General features: G+C 38.8%; 1 protein-coding gene across 1 annotated transcript in view; it reads left to right on the top strand.

The window, feature by feature from the left end:
• Positions 1-19,342, top strand: part of FLVCR1 (feline leukemia virus subgroup C cellular receptor 1) — a 32,409-nt gene extending 13,067 nt beyond the window's left edge. Inside the window, exons 3-10 of the mRNA XM_025369446.1 lie at positions 1,459-1,599; positions 7,495-7,562; positions 9,441-9,544; positions 11,725-11,835; positions 12,330-12,435; positions 12,987-13,098; positions 18,909-18,976; positions 19,143-19,342. Coding sequence (XP_025225231.1) covers positions 1,459-1,599; positions 7,495-7,562; positions 9,441-9,544; positions 11,725-11,835; positions 12,330-12,435; positions 12,987-13,098; positions 18,909-18,976; positions 19,143-19,217 — 785 coding nt within the window. The 3' untranslated portion in view covers positions 19,218-19,342. The remainder of the gene's footprint in view (positions 1-1,458; positions 1,600-7,494; positions 7,563-9,440; positions 9,545-11,724; positions 11,836-12,329; positions 12,436-12,986; positions 13,099-18,908; positions 18,977-19,142) is intronic.
• Positions 19,343-19,707: the final 365 nt, after the last annotated feature.

Here is a 19,707-nt window from a genome sequence, read left to right as displayed (position 1 = left end):
TCTATTGATACCTGGCAAGATCATTGACTGCAAGCATTAGAGTATTTTAGATTCAATGAAGTACAGTATTTTTCTACTATTGTAGTTAACAATTTTGAGACACTTTAAAGTTTGGAGTCAATACAAAGACTAGATTTTAATTTCTGCTGTACCGTATATTAGCAGTTCAGCCCTTCTGTAAATAGTTTTTTGTGTTTTTTTGTTTGTTTTTTACAGACAAAGTCTTGCTTTATCACCTAGGCTAGAGTGTAGTGATATGATGATCCCAGCTCACTGCAGCCTTTACTCCTGGGCTCAATGAAGCAATCCTGAAGTGATCCTCTCACTTCAGCCTCACAAGTAGCTAGGATTATAGGTGCATGCTGCCATGCCTAGCTAGTTTAAACAATTTTTTTCTAGCAACAGTCTTGTTCAAATGATGCTTCCACTTTGACCTCCCAAAGTGAGCACCATGCCTGGCCTATGAATTAGTCTTGACTTCTGGTTAGCCTAATCCTAAAGAAATCTCTCTATAGCCATCTTTTGTGGAAAGTTGGTTGATCCTTTCCTGCACAGCTAAAAGGTGGTCTCTAGACGTGTGCCTGGGATGGCTGTGAAATTTCTAACTAGAAATGGACAGTGCTGAAACTTACATTATCAGACACCATATACTACACTTTTATGTCTCTTAGCTCTACCCCTGTACTTTCCATATGCAGCTCAAGTGAGTTAGTAAGACCTAGCTCTGCTTCCATGAATCCACCTGAAGTTTTTCAATCCCAGAGGTGCAATTGGATCAGATGATAAACTTTATATCAAATTTCAGAAGAAAATGGTTACTAACTCAAGTCCTTTAAAAGTTCAATAGTATATTGGCTTCCTCATATCTGATTTTTTATTTCTCTCTTCTATTTTCCTTTTTTTTTTTTTTTGAGAGAGGGTCCTGCTCTGTTGCCCAGGCTGGAGTGCAATGGCGCAATCACAGCTCACTGCAGCCTTGACTTCCCAGGCTCAAGGGTTCTTCCCGCTTCAGTCTCCCAAAGAGCTGGGATTACAAGCATGAGCCACTGTGCCCAGCCTTCATGTTTATCTCTAATTACAAATTGAACTGAATTTAAAAGTAGAGTTGTTGAATATTTGATGTAGTAAAAATTAGTCTTTCTTAGGTAAATAGAATAATCAGTCAGCAAGGTTGTGGCATGTTATTGATGGTTTTGCAGTTCATTATGTGAAATTGGCCATATCTCTGAGTTTTAGTCAGTTTCAGAGAACTGAGATGACAGTGTTAAACTATTCTTCACTTAGAAATCAGTGAAAATGAAAACCCTCACCATAAAAGACTTATACTACCTCTTTAAACTTAGACTGTGTTCTGTCTGCTCACTAAGGAAGAGACATATAATTAATTACTTATTGTAATATATAACAACATATCATACATATATTAAATATGCATAATCTTTTTATATATATTCTCAGCCTTCAAAGAAAAACCTCGGTATCCACCAAGTCAGGCTCAAGCAGCTCTTCAAGACAGTCCCCCTGAAGAGTACTCCTATAAGAAATCAATAAGAAACCTGTTTAAAAACATTCCTTTTGTCCTTCTGTTGATCACTTATGGTAAGTGGTTTTCTTGTACTTTCTTTAATGTCTGTGTGAGCCTTTCAGCGTTGTGAATTCTTTTCATTTAACCTAGTGGTTTGAACTTCAACGAGATTGGTCTGTTAACTCTATAGCATAATCATGAATTTAAATTTTAAACTAAAAGCAGAAAATCCAGGATGGATCTTCTTACATGTTTTTAAAAATAATAATTTTTAAAAAGTAGTTTTTGGCCAGGCATGATGGCTCACGCTGGTGATCCCAGCACTTGGGTTGGCCGAGGTGTGTGGATCACTTGATGTCAGGAGTTTGGGACCAGCCTGGTGAACACGGTGAAACCCCATCTCTACTAAAAATACAAAAATTATCTGGGTGTGATGGCACGTACCTGTAATCCCAGCTACTCGGGTGGCTGAGGCAGGAGAATCGCTTGAACCTAGAAGGCAGAGGTTACAGTGAGCCAAGATTGCGCCACTGCACTCCAGCCTGGGCAACAGAGTGAGACTATCTCAAAAAAAAAGAAAGAAAGAAAAGTAGTTCTCAAATAGAGAAACTCAGTCTTCTTTTGTGAGTTCTCATGGAGTGTTTTAGGCCATTTGTGAACTATAGTTATACTGGTATAAGCATGTGGGAAATGCTATCAGCAATACCTTTCTTTGACACTGCAAGCTGGCATCTGTTTTGACTTCTCAGTCAAAACTAGACATTAAGGAACTCACCTTAACCCGTTTTGACATCTAAGAAAATTCTCTCTCTCCAGATCTTTCAGGATAGCTGACAGGTATTCATCCTGACACTGTAGGTTTGACTACAGACACCAACACACTTGGTTTTCTTCAGAGTTTTCTGACAGTTCATTCTTTGTTTCTTGTGTTAACACCATTTACGTGAACACCAGCACTCCCTATTTCTGTCTTACTTGCCTCCAGAAATCACTCACTGCTATTCTCTGTTTCACATTTTTTGGGGATACAAACCCTGGTACATAAATGTTTTACAAGTTATAGCAGATTAAGTCCTGACCTAAACTATTTTTACCAGGATTATTTCTTTTTTTTTTTAGTAGAAATTACTCATCACCAAAGTTGAACATTTAATCTAATAAATTCCTATATACCTATGTCCTGTGTATGCCATCACCCAGCTTCAACAGTTATCAACATTTTGCCATTCTTGCTTCATCTATTTCCTCCATTTTTTTCCTGGAATGTATTTTTTTGAGACGGAGTTTCACTCTTGTTGCCCAGACTGGAGTGCAGTGGTACGATCTCAGCTCATTGTATCCTGCACCTCCCAGATTCAAGCAATTCTTCTGCCTCAGCCTCTCGAGTAGCTGGGATTACAGGTGCCCGTAACCACACCTGGCTAATTTTTCATATTTTTAGTAGAGATAGGGTTTCACCATGTTGGCCAGGCTGGTCTCAAACACTTGACCTCAGGTGATCTGCCCGCCTTGGCCTCCGAAAGTGCTGGGATTACAGGTGTGAGCCACCACGCCCAGCCTTTCCTGGAATATTTTAAAGCAAATCCCAGATGCCGTATCATCTCATCCTTATATAGTAATACTTTTGCATGACATAGTTCGTTTTCTTAATTTTGCTGGTTACCTCCTTGTTTAGCTTAAACCTAAAATTCCTAATTAGATACAGAGAAAATATAGTGGCTTATTGTTAAATAGTAGAGCAAATTAATTTCTTTTGCCTGTCATTTAAGGTGGCTTTTTTCTTTTTTTTTTTTTTTTTTTTTTTTTGAGACAGAGTCTTGCTCTGTCACCCAGGCTGGAGGACAGTGGCGCAATCTCGGCTCACTGCAACCTCTACCTCTCAGGTTCAAGCAATTCTCCTGCCTCAGCCTCCCTAGTAGCTGAGATTACAGGTGCATGCCACCATGCCCGGCTAATTTTTGTATTTTTAGTAGAGGCGGGGTTTCACCATGTTGACCAGGCTGGTCTCAAACTCCTGACCTCGTGATCTGTCTGCCTTTGCCTCCTAAAATGCTGGGATTACAGGTGTGAGCCACCGCATCTGGCCTGGCTTTTTGTTATCACTCTTTTATCACTCACTTTCCCAATACAAAATTCTCTTTCAGCCACACTTATAACTAACCCCCTGTCACAGACATACACAAGCACACACACACAGACACATCTCCACATGATATACACTGTTAATTCTAGTCTCTGTAATTTTGTGCCAATATTTCTTTTACCGGAAATGTGCTTCTTTTTTCTGTAAGCAATCCTGCAAGAGCTAGCTTAATCTTTGCCTCACTTATTGTTCATTTTGGTGTTCATTCTTTTATTTATTTATTCCATCAATAGCTATCAAATACCAACTAAATGTATAGTAGTGCTCTAGATGTTTTGTGGCTAGAAAGAGGCATGATATATGATTTCTGTCCATAGGAAATTGATCATCTAACTGGGGAGATAATATAAACGTCTGAAAAGTAAGCAACATTACAGTTGGTATTTATCAAAAGGATAACAACACAAGATAAGTTGTATGGCAAGTGCATGCTGAAGGCCTTCATTGAGACCTATCATTGAGAAAGGATAAATGAAGGGAAGGCCTAGGGATGGCAGGGAGAGTCTCACAGAAGGGAGTGGTTGAGCTGGGCCTTGAAGAGTGGGTTGGATTTGAATAGACAAAGGGGAGGAAGAAAATAGCACCAGCGAGGGTGTTAGATTGTGCCTTCAGTGAACACTCAGGTATCTGTGGAGTTTTGGTGTCTTTGTACCACATCGCTTAATACTTACTGGGGCTGGGCACAGTGGCTCACGCCTGTAATCCTAACACTTTGGGAGGCCAAGGTGGGTGGATCACTTGAGGCCAGTTCAAGACCAGCCTGGCGAACATGGCAAAACCCTGTGTCTACTGAAAATACAAAAATTAGCTGGGCATGGTGGTGTGCACCTGTAGTTCCAGCTACTCGGGAGGCTGAGGCAGGAGAATCACTTGAATCCGGGAGGCAGAGATTGCAGTATTATGAGACCGTGCCACTGCACTCCAGCCTGGGTGACGGATCAAGACTCTATCTGAGAAAAAAACAAAAAAACAAAAACCTTGATTATACATAAATGATTAAGTTAATTGCAATATCGGTTTTGTTGGTTTCTCACTCTGTCACCCAGGCTGGAGTGCAGTGGCGTGATCTTGGCTCACTGCAACCTCTACTTCCCGGGTTCAAGCGGTTCTTTTGCCTCAGCTTCCTGAGTAGCTGGGACTACAGGCAAGTGCCACCACACTTGGCTAATTTTTGTGTTTTTAGTAGAGATGGGGTTTTGCCATGTTAGCCAGGTTGGTCTCGAATTCCTGACCTCAGGCATCATCTAGGTATTAAGCCTAGCATCCATTAGCTATTATTCCTGATGCTCTTCCTCCCCCAAACCCGAAATGTCCCAATGTTTGTTGTTTCCACCCTCGTGCACCATGTGTCCATCATTCCGCTCCCACTTATAAGTGAGAATGTGTTGTATTTGGTTTTCTGTTATTGCCTTAGTTTGCTGAGAATAACTGCTTCCAGCTCCATCCATGTCCCTGCAAAGGACATGATCTCATTTCTTTTTTTTTTTTTTTTTTTTTTTTTTTTTTGAGACTGAGTCTGGCTCTGTCGCCCAGGCTGGAGTGCAGTGGCCGGATCTCAGCTCACTGCAAGCTCCGCCTCCCGGGTTTACGCCATTCTCCTGCCTCAGCCTCCGGAGTAGCTGGGACCACAGACGCCCGCCACCTCGCCCGGCTAGTTTTTTGTATTTTTTAGTAGAGACGGGGTTTCACCGTGTTAGCCAGGATGGTCTCGATCTCCTGACCTTGTGATCCGCCCGTCTCAGCCTCCCAAAGTGCTGGGATTACAGGCTTGAGCCACCGCGCCCGGCTTCTTTTTTTTTTTTTTTGAGACAGAGTTTCACTCTTATTGCCCAGGCTGGAGTGCACACAATCACGGCTCACTGCAACCTCCGCCCCCCAGGTTCAGGTGATTCTCCTGCCTCAGCCTCCCGAGTAGCTGGGATTACAGGCATGTGCCAACATGTCTGGCTAATTTTTGTATTTTTAGTAGAGACAGGGTTTCACCATGGTGGTCAGGCTGGTCTCGAACTCCTGATCTCAGGTGATCCACCTGCCTCAGCCTCCCAAAGTGTCAGGATTACAGGCATGAGCCACCGCACCCGGCCTGATCTCATTTCGTTTTGGCTGTATAGTATTCCATGGTGTAAACATACTACGTTTTCTTTATCCAGTCTATTGTTGATGGGCATTTGGGTTGATTCCATGTCTTTGCTATTGTGAATAGTGCTGCAGTAAACATACATGTGCATATATCTTTATAACAGAATGATATATGTTCCTTTGGGTATATACCCACTAATGGGATTGATGGGTCAAATGGTATTTCTGCTTCTATATCTTGGGAATTGTCACACCGTCTTCTACAGTGGTTGAATTAATTTATACTCCTTCCAGCAGTGTAAAAGTGTTCTTTTTTCTCCACAGCCTCGCCAGCATCTGTTGTTTCTTGACATTTTAATAATCGCCATTCTGACTGGCATGAAATGGTATCTCATTGTGGTTTTGATTTGCATTTCTGTAATTACCAGTGATGTTGAGCTTTTTTTCATGTTTGGCCACATGAATGTCTTTTGACAAGTGTTTGTTCATGTCCTTTGCCCACTTTTTATTGAGGTTGTCTTTTTCTTGTAAATTTAAATTCCTGTAGACTCTGGATATTAGACCTTTGTCAGATGGATAAATTGCAAAAATTTTCTCCCATTCTGTAAGTCGTCTGTTCACTCTGATGATAGTTTTTGTTTTGTTTTGTTTTGTTTTTTGCTGTGCGGAAGCTCTTCAGTTTAATTAGGTGCCAACAAATGAACTTTCTGAACCTGATAAAGCTTATCTACAAAGACCCTATAGCAAGTATTATACTAAAGGCAAATGTTAGAGCCATTCTCCTTAAGAATCAATAAGAAGTATCCTTAAGGATATTTACTGTCATCACTTCCATTCAACATCTAGCTGGAGGTACTGGCTGGCTCAATAACACAAGAAAAAAGAAAGAAAAGGCATATGAAACAGAAAACAGATGTTATTGCTCATACTGTAATTATGCATATCAGAGGTCAGCAAACCGTGACCCATGAGCCAAATCTGGCCATTGCCTGTTTTTATATTAAAGTTTTGTTTGTCTACATATTGTCTATAGCTGCTTTTGAACTACTAGGGCAGAGTTGAGTAGTTACATTAGTTACATCAGAGACCATATGTCCTACAAAGCTAACAAAGGTTTGCTACCTGGTGCTTTACAGAAAATGTTTGGTGATCATCCATCTATTAAAATAATATGAAAGAACCTAGAGATAGCTATTAAAACTAGTAAGAATGAGTTAGCAAAGTTACTAAATAGCTGACAATGTGAAAATATCAATTGCATTCCTATGTATTTATAAGTATTGTATTCCTATGAAAGATATCTTTTATAATAGCAACTAAAACTATAAAGATATCTTAGAATAAATATACCAAAAGAACTTCATAGAGAAAATTATAAAACATTGAAAGGTATAAAAGGAGACCCACATCCTAGGCAATGTGGCAAAACCTCATCTCTACAAAAAATACAAAAATTATCCAGACACGGTGGCCTGTGCCTCTAGTCCCAGCTATTTGTGGGGCTGAGGTAGAAAAATCATTTGAGCCCAGGAGATCAAGGATGCAGTGAGCTGTGTTTGTGCTGCTGCACTCCAGTCTGGGCGACAGAGCGAGACTCCGTCTCAAAAAAAAAAAAAAGAAAAGAAATATATTTCCACAATTGTCACATAATATTCCATGTCACTTCATGAACTGGTAAATGACACACTTTTAGTATTCTCTTTATTATTGTAGATATCATGATTTAACATCATCTTTATTATTGTAGGTATCATGACTGGTGCCTTTTATTCAGTCTCAACATTATTAAATCAAATGATATTGACATATCATGAGGTAAGCTTCTGCTTGTGTCAGATTGCATGCCTGACCAAGAATTTTTCTTTAGCAATATAGCTGTCGTTAGCAGGGTCATGAGATTAAGGATTATGACATTGTTGCTATCAAATATTTACATTTGTTTTAATTGAGAATATATTTGTTAAAAAATGAAATTTCCACAACTTTAGAGATCTGATTGGCTTTTATTATCGATTCCTTTATTGGACAGCATCCCATCTAAAGATTTAGAAAGGTACTGATGAGCTGAGCAGAGGAGACGGGCTTTATAGACAGAAAAAGACTGAAGAAAGCAGAAACAAGGAGCAAAGAGCAGATTCGTTGTTACAAAGTTACTTTCCTTATAGGATTAAAACAAGGGGGACTGGGCCCCATCTGACAGGTTGCTTATGAATCTCTTTTTTTTGGAAAAGTGGCCCATTTTAAATTTCAGTTTGATTATGTGGCACCTAGCGCTAGTGACACTGTTCTGTGTGGTCTGGTCTGTTGGGTCTAGTGTGGGAGCTCACTCCAAAACAATGGCCTCCTATCATTTTAATTTAACATATTTAATCCAGTTTATAAAACACACAGTATGGCCAGGCGCGGTGGCTCACGCCTGTAAACCCAGCACTTTGGGAGGCCGAGGAGGATCACCTGAGGTCGGAAGTTTGAGACCAGCCTGACCAACATGGAGAAACCCCGTCTCTACTAAAAATACAAAATTAGCTGGGCGTGGTGGCGCATGCCTGTAATCCCAGCTATTCGGGAGGCTGAGTCAGGAGAAACGCTTGAGCCTGGGAGGTGAAGGTGGCGGTGAGCCGAGATCGTGCCATTGCATTCCAGCCTGGGCAATAAGAGCGAATCCCTGTCTCAAAAAAAACAAAAAACACGCCAGATGCTGTGGCCCACACCTGTAATCCCAGCCAAGATAGCACCACTGCACTCCAGCCTAGTGACAGAGTGAGACTCCACCTCAAAAAAGCAAACAAAAAAACTCACACAATATGGAAAGCAGAAGTTACTATCCCTGTGATGATACCTAAGTTTATTTTTAGGAAATAATATGATTGGTTATATGGAAAAAGACAAAACATTTTAAGGGAACTCAGCATAAATATAGATAAATAAATATCAAGTTCCGATTGACGTGTCTTTGCTTTTGAAAGGGTAAAGCAGTTGTACTATGTAAAAGCTATCGATTAACCTCCTTTTGAGACATCTATACAGTGTCATACCTTGCTTAGTGACAGGGATACCTTCTGAGAAATTCACTAGGCAGTTTCATTGTTGTGAATATAATACAGTGTACTTCATTGTTGTGTGAGTATAATACAGTGTAGTAGGCAAACCTAATGGTGTAGCCTACTACATACCTAGGCTGTGTGGTATAGCCTGTTGCTCCTAGGTTACAAACCTGTATAGCATATTACTTTACTGAATATTGTAGGCAGTTGTAATACAATGGTAAGTATTGTGTATCTAAATATATCTAAACAGAGAAGGTAGAATAAAAATATGGTATTATAATCTTACGGGATCACTTCTGTATATATGAGTCAGTGTTGAGCTAGATGTCATCATGGAACACATGACTATCTATACTTAAGAATCCTCACAAAAATCATTGTACTTCTAACCATAGAGGATTAAGGAAATTTTTCCTTTTTTATTTCTTCTATTATTTTAGGTTTCTTTTCTTGTTTTAAAATGTAATGCTTATGTATATTCTTTACCTGCCCTCCCCTCTCACCCTAACACGTGTACTAAATCTTCCTACTGTGTGCTTAGTTTTATCTAATTATTTTCATTGACTATGAAAAGGTGTGGGAATGTGAAGAGTCTGAATTAGTTAATCCATTTATTTGATCAACTTCTTATGCAAATTGTTTTCAGGGAGAAGAAGTCAATGCTGGAAGGATTGGGCTAACACTAGTAGTAGCTGGAATGGTGGGCTCTATTCTTTGTGGCTTATGGCTGGATTATACCAAAACATACAAGTAAGTGAAAGTAAATACATGTATGGTGTGTAACCAAAGGTATTTTGATTTTAAAAGACAATTTGCTTTTTATTTTAAGAAATTTAAAACATGTTATTACTTAGATATGGATTCTAAACACTAGTAGGTTCTCTTCACTTAAGTGTTTCAATACTCTATGTATTGTATTATTTTATTGGTCACATTTATTTCAATTTTGAGAACTTGGATACCTTATGAATCCCTTCTTTCTAACAATACTCATACCTACCACTTCAGAAGGAATTATTTCTATTCTAAAAAGAGCCATTTCTGAGAAATATTTGACTTTTGATAGACTTTGTCTTTTTTTTTTTTTTTTTTTGAGGTGGGGTCTCACTCTGTCACCCAGGCTGGAATGCAGTGGTACCATCTTGGCTCACTGCAACTTCTGCTTTCCAGGCTCAAGTGATTCTCCCACCTCAGCCTCCTGAGTAGCTGTGACCACAGGTGTGCACCACCACACTCAGCTAATTTTTTGCCTTTTTGGAGACAGGGTTTCACCATGTTGCCCAGGCTGGTTTTGAACTCCTGAGGTCAGGCAGTCCACCCACCTCAGCCTCCCAAAGTGCTGGGATTACAGGCAGGAGCCACCATGCCCGGCCTATCTTGTTCTTTTCTTATGTTGTGGGCTTAAATACAAAAACAAAAAAGTAATTATTTCCAATCAAAAAATTATCATTGAGCATAAGGCTTTATTTTGCTAAAAACTTTTTGGCTAAAGTACCCCCAGACTATAGTACCAGTTAACTGTAATATAATGCATAATGTGAAAGTGCTGGCTTGATACAATGTCTTACACCTGTAATCCCAGCACTTTGGGAGGCCAAGGTGGGTAGATTGCTTAAGGCCAGGAGTTGGAGACCAGCCTGGGCAACATGGCAAAACTCCATCTCTACTGAAAATACAAAAAGTAGCTGAGTGTGGTGATGGGCATCTGTAATACTAGCTACTCAGGAGTCTAAGGAAGGAAAATTGCTTGAACCCAGGAGGCAGAGGTTGCAGTGAGCTGAGATAGCATGCCACTGGACTTCAGCCTGGGTGACAGAGCAAGACACTGTCTTAAAAAAAAAAAAAAGAAAGAATATATTCTGTTAATTGTACATTATATGGAGCCACCAAAATGCTAATACCAAAGAAAATAAATGATACCAACTGGGAGACTAAGAAAGGGTTTCAGAGGCAGCATATTTTGCTCTGGGAGTTAAAAGAATCACCACATTTTTTAACAGGCCAAAACTTCCCCCTGTACTTGGAAATGAATGAATGAAACTATTAATAAATAAATGAATGAAATATGGAACTGTGTCCTGTGCACCTTTCAAGGCTCAAGATATATTTGATATTATTAGTCTAAACCCTACCAAAAATATCTCTAATCTTGAAATTCTCCAAGATAATTTTTCCATAATTTAAGACAACACTTACCTTAGCTTCATTATTGTAAACTGATAGCTTAGAGTGAAACCTACTTGATTTATAGATGAAGGAAGCATAGGTAAAGGATTAAATTCCTTAAGTTTTTCATCCATTATACATTTAGAAAACTTGATCGGCATAGACGTGTGTTCTTTGCCACTGTGGCTTTCTTCTCAGGGTAACTGCCATTCATTCGCCAAACTCCTGTTATGTGCATCTCTCTTAGATGAAAATTATGGCAAGCAGTATGTGATCCCTGTTGTTAACATGTTTGTGGTCTAAATGGAGCAAATAAGGCATTCACATGTGAAAAGTTAAATAATATAACAAACTAAAATAGATGTCATCAGTTTTATAGTACCAAAATGACAAAGGAATTTGGAAGAAAGAGAGACCCTTATAAGCTGGTGTGGTTCCAGAAGGCATTTGGAAGAGGTAGAATTTGATCCAAATCTTGAAATGTGAATAGGGAGCTATCCCATTTGGTGGCATAAAAATGATTTTATTCATAAAAAAGTATCCCCGTCTGAGCATTCGATACAGTGTGGTTTTGTTTCCTGATGCTGCTGAATCTTAAATTAAAAATGCTTTAAAATTTATGCTTTGGTGGATACATTTTCCATAGACAAGAAGCGGTGAAATTTGAAAAACAAAGATTCATTACTGAACAGATAAGAGTGATGATTTTTATATATCTAGGAGAATTAGACAAAATACTAACAACTTTGTTGTTTTTGTTTTAGACAGACTACTCTGATAGTTTATATTTTGTCTTTTATTGGAATGGTTATCTTTACTTTCACATTGGACCTTGGATACATTATCATCGTGTTTGTTACTGGAGGGGTGCTTGGGTAAGTATCAGATGTGTTTAGGAGGAGTGATAGCATGCTGTTATAATTCTGAAGTATTATTACTCTGGTCTCTAATTTTTTAAGTTCATCCAAAGGTTCTTCAATATTTTAAACTTTAAGGATTCATTCTATGCATATAAACGTGTAATTCTTAAGAACTATTAAAATTCTTTAAAATTGGTTTTTGGTATACCATAGGTAAAAAAAATGGATAAGCCTTACTTAATCTGTGTAAGTTTATTTGGTTACAAAGACAGTTGACTTACAAAACTAGAAGTAAATTTTTCTCAGAAAAAAATTTGATATTTGTTGCTTCCAGTTCTGTAACCTTGAGCTGATTGGTCAATAATAATAGTTCCTTACTTTGACATAGCAACTTCAAAATATTCACTTATTTGGTCATTAGAATAAGCCTGAGATGCAGAATGATTACATCAGTATGTGATTGTGACCTTCTGATAATTCTTTCTATAATTCTGGATTTATTTTCCTAGCTTCTTCATGACTGGTTACCTCCCTTTGGGTTTTGAATTTGCTGTTGAAATCACTTACCCTGAATCTGAAGGTACTTCATCTGGTCTTCTTAATGCTTCTGCACAGGTAAACCTCTGATTTCTCTAAACCTGAGATGATTATTGTACCAGATATTCTAGTGAGTAATGAGTTTGACCATGGTTTTATTTGTTGTTGTTGTTGTTTTGTTTTTTGGAAACAGGGTCTTGCTCTGCTACCCAAGCTGGAGTGCAGTGGTGCAGTCATGGCTCACTGCAGCTTCAAACTCCTAGGCTCAAGCAATCCTCCCTCCTCTGCCTCCAGAGTATTTGGGATGACAGGTGCACACCAGCATGCCCAGCTAAATGTTTTTTGTTATTTTTTGTAGAGAGGGGGTTTCGCCTTGTTGTCCAGGCTGGTCTCGGACTCCTGGGCTCAAGCAATTCGCCTACCTCAACCTCCCAAAGTGCTAGGATTACAGGTGTGAGCCACTGTGCCCAGCCTGACCATGGTTTTTGTTTAATAATTCAACTTTTCAATGAATGTTTCTAGAAAACAAATCATATAAACAATAAGTTAAGAAAAGTTCTGGTGAAAACTTTATACTTGTTTTAAATAAGTAAACTTAATAACAAATTATTTTTCTTACTGTATTTTAGATATTTGGAATTTTGTTCACATTGGCTCAAGGAAAGCTCACATCAGACTATGGTCCTAAGGCAGGAAACATTTTTCTCTGTGTCTGGATGTTTATAGGCATCATTTTAACAGGTAAATTAGGGTGTTTGCCTGGCAAAAGGACTTGTGTCATGTGTTAATTTTCATGTATATTGCTTCTCAATAGTTTGGCAGAACTCAAGGGGAAAAAATGAGGTAAAAAGCAGGACATTATTTGTTTTCTTCTAAGGACATGAATCTATTACTTCATTCTGCAGATTTCAAATTCAATATAGTTACTCTGCATAGCAAGCAAAACTGTTGTAAAAAGAGTAGTAAAGGCCTGGTGCGTTGGCTCATGTCTATAATCCCAGCACTTTGGGAAGCAGAGGCGGGCAGATTACTTGAGGTGAGGAGTTTGAGACCAACCTGGCCAACATGGCAAAACCCCATCTCTACTAAAATTTGCCAGGTGTGGTAGCGTGCACCTGTAGTCCCCGCTACTTGGGAGGCTGAGGCAGGAAAATCACTTGAACCCAGGAGACAGAGGTTGCGGTGAGTCAAGATTGCACCAGTGCACTCTAGCCTGGGCAACAGCAAGACTCTGTCTCAAAAAAAAGAGTAGTGAAGACCTGGAGTTGGGAAGACCTGGCCTCAAATTGCGATTCTGCTGCTCACTGGGAGTGTGACTTTAGACAGGCTGCTTAACCTCTCACATCCTCCTTTCCTCATTTATATAATAGAGCGTTAAAGCCTGCTTTATAGGGTTACCGTGAGGATTAATTGAAATGGTTCATGAAAAGTTCCTAGTGTCTGGCACCTGGGACGTGCCTAACACGTGTTTCTACTGTTACAATGTGGTAGAGGTGGTAAGCAGTCAAGTGGTAGTGGTGGAAATAGTATGTGGAATCCTTAGCTAGTGCTTATACTTCTCAGGTATAGTCATCATAGACATGGGCAGGAAAGAAAATAGTGCTCAATCTCCAGAGAAAGAGAATGTCAAAGAATTTTTATCCATAGTTTGCCCATGCACATGGGTGTACAGTAGATTTGGAAGCAAGACTTATGTTCAGAAGTATTTCCAGGTGTATGCTGGCTTGTAGTAGTATTTTACTTTGTGAATTTCCTTCTGTATCCCTTTACCGTCGTGAGGGACAGAAGCTTTGTATATTCAGGAGAGATTATAGTCAGCCCTTTGTGTATCCCGTGGGTTCTTCATCTGTGGATTCAACTGTGGGTTGAAATTAATTGGAAAAAAAATGGATGGTTGCATCTGCACTGAACATGTACAGACTTTTAAAATGTCATCATTCCCTAAACATTATAGTATAACAACTATTTGCATTGTATTCGGTATTAGTAATCTAGAGATGGTTTAAGTATGTAGGAGGATGTGTGTATGTTATATATAAATACTACCCAGGGGGGTCCAATCTTTTGCCTTCTCTGGACCACATTGGAACAAGAATTATCTTGGGCCACACATGAACTACTCTAATACTAATGATAGCTAATGAGCTAAAAAAAAAATTGCAAAATATCTCATAATGTTTTTAAAAAATTTATGAGTTTGTATGGGGCCACATTTAAAACTGTCCTGGGCCACATATGGCCTGCAGACCACAGGTTGAACAAGCTTATACTACGCCATTTCATATAAAGGAATTGAGCATTCATGGATTTTGGTATCTGAGGTGGGTTCTTGGAATCAGTTCCTTGCAGATACCAAGAGAGATTATGCTTCTTTGATCTGGTTATAACTTAGTTGGAGGACAGAATCTATCAGAAAGATGTGAATCAGAATTTCTTCTACTGTTTGTTGAATACCTGATCATTCTTTGTGAAACCTTCAATATGAAATCTCACCAGTGATAAAGATTTTGGGTATACACAACTACCTAAGGTTGCTCACTCATTGTTTTATGAATGATAGGAACCTGAGCATTCATTCGTTAAGCTAAAGGAAAGTGAGTGTAGTCTGTTTCCTCAAAGAAAAAGCATCTTATCACAAGGGAGTTTTTCCCCCTATCCAATTAGTAAAATGAAACATACAAAACTGTGAAATATGTAATATATTAACAATATATTAAATAAATATGTAATATTTAACTATTCTTTCATAAGTAATTCCATGTTGGTTCTTAATTTCTAGGCAAGTACTATATCTTATCTAAGACTATTACTATTGGCAGGACGTGGTGGCTCACGGTTATATTCCCAGCACTTTGGGAAGCTGAGACAGGCGGATCATTTGGGGTCAGGAGTTCGAGACCAGCCTGACCAACATAGTGAAACTTCATGTCTACTAAAAATACAAAAAAATTCAGCCAGGTGTGGGGGCACACACCTGTAATCTCAGCTACCTGGGAGGCTGAGGCAGAAGAATTGCTTGAACCTGGGAGGCGAAGGTTGCAGGGAGTGAAGATCACACCACTGTACTCCAGCCTGCACAACAAGCGAGACTCTGTCTCAAAAAAAAAAGTATTATTGTTATACCAAAGAAGGGAGCAGTTTTGTAATCCCCTTTCAAATTACTTTTACAAGAGATTCATGAATACTAATTCAAACAAATCAAGTCTTGAAAAATAAGAAGTGAGAATAAATCTTTAAAATTAGTTTTACATTAATGCTTTTACCATCTCAAATGCTAATTAATTTCTCTCATATGTTGAGTATTTTACTACAGAGCTTTATTATTATTATATCTGTTATGGTCTTCTGCGATAGTGATCTTTGGTGTTACTATTGTAATTGTTTGGGGACATCATGAACTACACCCATAAAAGACAGCGAACTTAATAAAGGTTTTGTGTGTTCTGACTGCTCCACTGACCAGCCATTCCTATATCTCTCTTCCCCTTATTGGGCTTCCCCTGTTCTCTGAAACATGCAATATTAACATCAGGGTCCTGATTAATACCCCTGAATTAATATCCCTACAATGGCCTCTAAGTGTTTAAGCGAAAGGAAGAGTAGTAAATCTCTCATCTTAAATCAGAAGCTAAAAATGATTAAGCTTAGTGAGGAAGTCATGTCAAAAGCCCAGAGAGCCCAAAAGGTAGGCCTTTTGCACCAAACAATTAGCCAAGTTGCTAATGCAAAGGAAAAATTCTTAAGGGAAATTAAGAATGCTACTCCATTGAACACACAAATGATAAAGCACAACATCCTTATTGATATGGAGAAAGTTTGAGTGGTCTTGTTAGAAGATCATACCAGCCACAACATCCCCGGAAACCAAAGCCTAATCTAGAGCAAGGCCCTAACTGTCCAATTCTGTGAAAGCTGAAAGAGGTGAGAAAGTTGCAGAAGAAAAGCTGGAAGCTAGCAGAGGTCAGTTCATGAGGTAAGGAAAGAAGTTGTCTTCATAACGTAAAAGTGCAAGGTGAAGCAGCAAGTGCTGATGTAGATACTGAAATAAATTATCCAGAAGATCTAGCTAAGATTGTTGATGAAAGTGGCTACAATAAACAACAAATTTTCCACGTAGATGAAACAGGCTTATATTGGAAGAAGATGCCATCTAGGACCGCCATAGCTATAGAGGAGGAATCAATGTCTGGCTTCAAAGGACAAGCTGACTCTCCTGTGAGGGGTTGATGCAGCTGGTGACTTTAAATTGAAACTAATGCTTGTTGACCATTCTGAAAATCCTAGGGCCCGTAAGAATTAGGCTAAATTTGCTCTGCCTAAGCTCTATCAATGGAACAATGAACCTGAAACCTGTAGTTGATAGTACATCTGTTAATAGCATGGTTTGCTGAATATTTTAAACCCATTGTTGAAGCCTGCTACTCAGAAAAACATTCCTTTCAAAATATTACTGCTCTTTGACCAATTCACCTGTTTACCCAAGAGCTCTGATGAAGATATACAAGGAGATCAACGTTGTTTTCATGCCTGGAAATACAGCATCCCTTCTGCAGCCCATAGATCAAGGAGTAATTTCAACTTTCAAGTCTTATTCTTTAAGAAATACATTTCAAAAGGCTGTAGCTGCCAGAAATAATTATTCCTCTCTTGGATCTGGGCAAAGTAAATTGAGAACTTTCTGGAAAGGATGCACCATCCTAGATGCCATTAAGAACATTCTTGATTCATGGGAGAAGGTCAAACTATCAACATTAACAGGAGTTTGGAGGAAGTTAATTCCCATTCTCATGGATGATTTTGAGGGGTTCAAGACTTCAGTGGAGGAAATAGCTGCAGATGTGGTGGGAATAACAAGAGAACTGGAATTAGAAGTGGAATATGAAGAGGTAACTGAATTGCTGCATCTGTAAAACTTGAACAAATGAAGGGTTGCTTCTTATGGATAAGCAAAGAAAGTGTTTTCGTGAGTTGGAATCTACTAGTAAAGATGCTGTAAATGTTGAAATGACAACAAAGGATTTAGAATATTATATAAACTTAGTTGATGAAGCAGTGGCAGGGTTTGAGAAGATTGACTCCTATTTTGAGGAAGTTTTGTGGGTAAAATGTTATCAAACAAGTATTGCACACAGAGAGATCTTTCGTGAAAGGAAGAGTTGATTAATATGGCAAACTTCGTCACTGTCTTACTTTAAGAAATTGTCACAGCCACTCCCACCTTTTAGCAACCACCACCCTGATCTGTCAGCAGCCATCAACATCAAGGCAAGACCCTCCACTAGCAAAAAGAGAACTTGCAGAAGGCTTGGATAATAATTAGCATTTTTTAGCAGTAAAGTGTTTTTTGTTTTGTTTTGTTTTGTTTTAGATGGAGTTTCGCTCTTGTTGCCCAGGCTGGAGTGGAATAGCGCCATCCCGGCTCACTGCAACTTCTGCCTCCTGGGTTCAAGTGATTCTCCTGCCTCAGCCTCCTGAATAGCTGGGATTACAGATGCCCACCACCATACCGGCTAATTTTCGTATTTTTAGTAGAGATGGGGGTTTCACTATGTTGGTTAGACTGGTCTCGAACTCCTGACCTCAGGTGATCCTCCTGCCTCGGCCTCCCAAAGTGCTAGGATTACAGACATGAGCCACCGTGCCTGGCCAGTAAAGTGTTTTTAAATTAAGGCACGTAGATTGATTTTTTTTAGACATAATGCTATTGCAAACTTTAAATAGACTACAGTATAGTATAAACATAACTTTTTATGCACTGGAAAACCAAAAAATTTGTGCAGTTTCGTGATCTCGGCTCACTGCAAACTGCATCTCCCAGGTTCAAGCAATTCTGCCTCAGCCTCCCTAGTTGTTGGGACTACAGGCGCGTGCCGCCATGTCCGGCTAACTTTTTGTTTTTACTAGAGATGGGGTTTCACTGTGTTAGCCAGGATGGTTTCAATCTCCTGACCTTGTGATCCACCCACCTCGGCCTCCCAAAGTGCTGGGATTACAGGCATGAGCCACCGTGCCCAGCAATATTCACTCTTGTGGTGATCTGTAGCTGAACCCACAATATCTCTGAGATATACCTGCATTCCCTTCTGCCTAGAATGTCTTCCTCTCCTCTTGTCTGCTTGACAAGTTATTACTCAGTTTTTTCCAGTATCAAGTATGTCTTCTCTGGAAAGCCTTCTCTAATTTCCTTTGGCTGACGACATAGACTTTTTTGCTCCCACTTCCCCACCATACCTTGCAATTATCATACACTGTTATACTTGTTTACATGTCAAAGTTTCCCTAGATGGGAGAGTCCTTTCATTAAAAGAATTAGTTTTTATTTTTGTATCATTGGTTGCTAGCATTCCCGTGTTTGTTCGATAATGAATGACTTACTAATTGTTAACAACTTCAGAGAGGTACTATTATTTTTCAGGCTATTGGGATGCTGTTAAATATCATGACACTACAGTGTATTAAATTTGACAATACCAAGAAAGACTTTGAGCTGCTTTTAAAAAAATCTTCACAAAACAGTTTATAGTAACTCCATTGATGCCTCTCTGTTTCAGCATTAATCAAGTCGGATCTGCGAAGACACAACATAAATATAGGAATTACAAATGTTGATGTTAAAGCTGTAAGTAATGAATATTTTTATGATTATACTGTTGAGAAGTATGTATAGAATAAATGTGAAACCATGTTTTTTTATTTAGCTATTTTTCCCCCGAGTCAACTGTTGATCTGTTATAATAGGATAAGCCAGATGCTCTAGATTTTTAATCTTCTGATTATTTTTATAGGTACCAGCTGACAGTCCCACAGACCAAGAATCAAAAACGGTTATGTTGTCCAAGCAGTCAGAATCAGCAATTTGAAGAGAAAGGAAAAGTTACTATCCTGTAGTAATTGGGGACAATGTGATCATCCTTGGAGAGATATATGAGCACCAAGACTGGGTTTGTATGTGGTGGGGGAATAGACACACTTACTTGAAAATTACCATATGAGCTCTAAATGCATAATTATTATTTTGCTTAATTGTTAATTTAAGGGAAATTTTCTTAAAATTCTTCTGTTTACATCATGTTAACACTATTGTTTAACTAATCAGTATCCAGTTTTTAGTCTTATATTGTATCTGAAAGTAAGCTTCTTGACATTTACTTTTTAAAAGTCGATGTTTTTCTTTTTTGTAGAAAATGGAAGCTTAGAAGACTTTTTAAAGTGATAATATGGGGTGTTCAGTCCCCATAAGATATAATAGTTCATGCAGTTTATATATTAAAATATCCAGTGGAACTAAATGTACAATATATTCCTAATTGGCTGCCTTTTCACTGTGCTGACCAACTGTTCAAGCCACTT

This window comes from Theropithecus gelada, chromosome 1 (assembly GCF_003255815.1).
Source record: "Theropithecus gelada isolate Dixy chromosome 1, Tgel_1.0, whole genome shotgun sequence".
Classification (NCBI taxonomy): Eukaryota; Metazoa; Chordata; class Mammalia; order Primates; family Cercopithecidae; genus Theropithecus; species Theropithecus gelada.
This window is presented reverse-complemented; position numbering and strand designations above follow the sequence as displayed.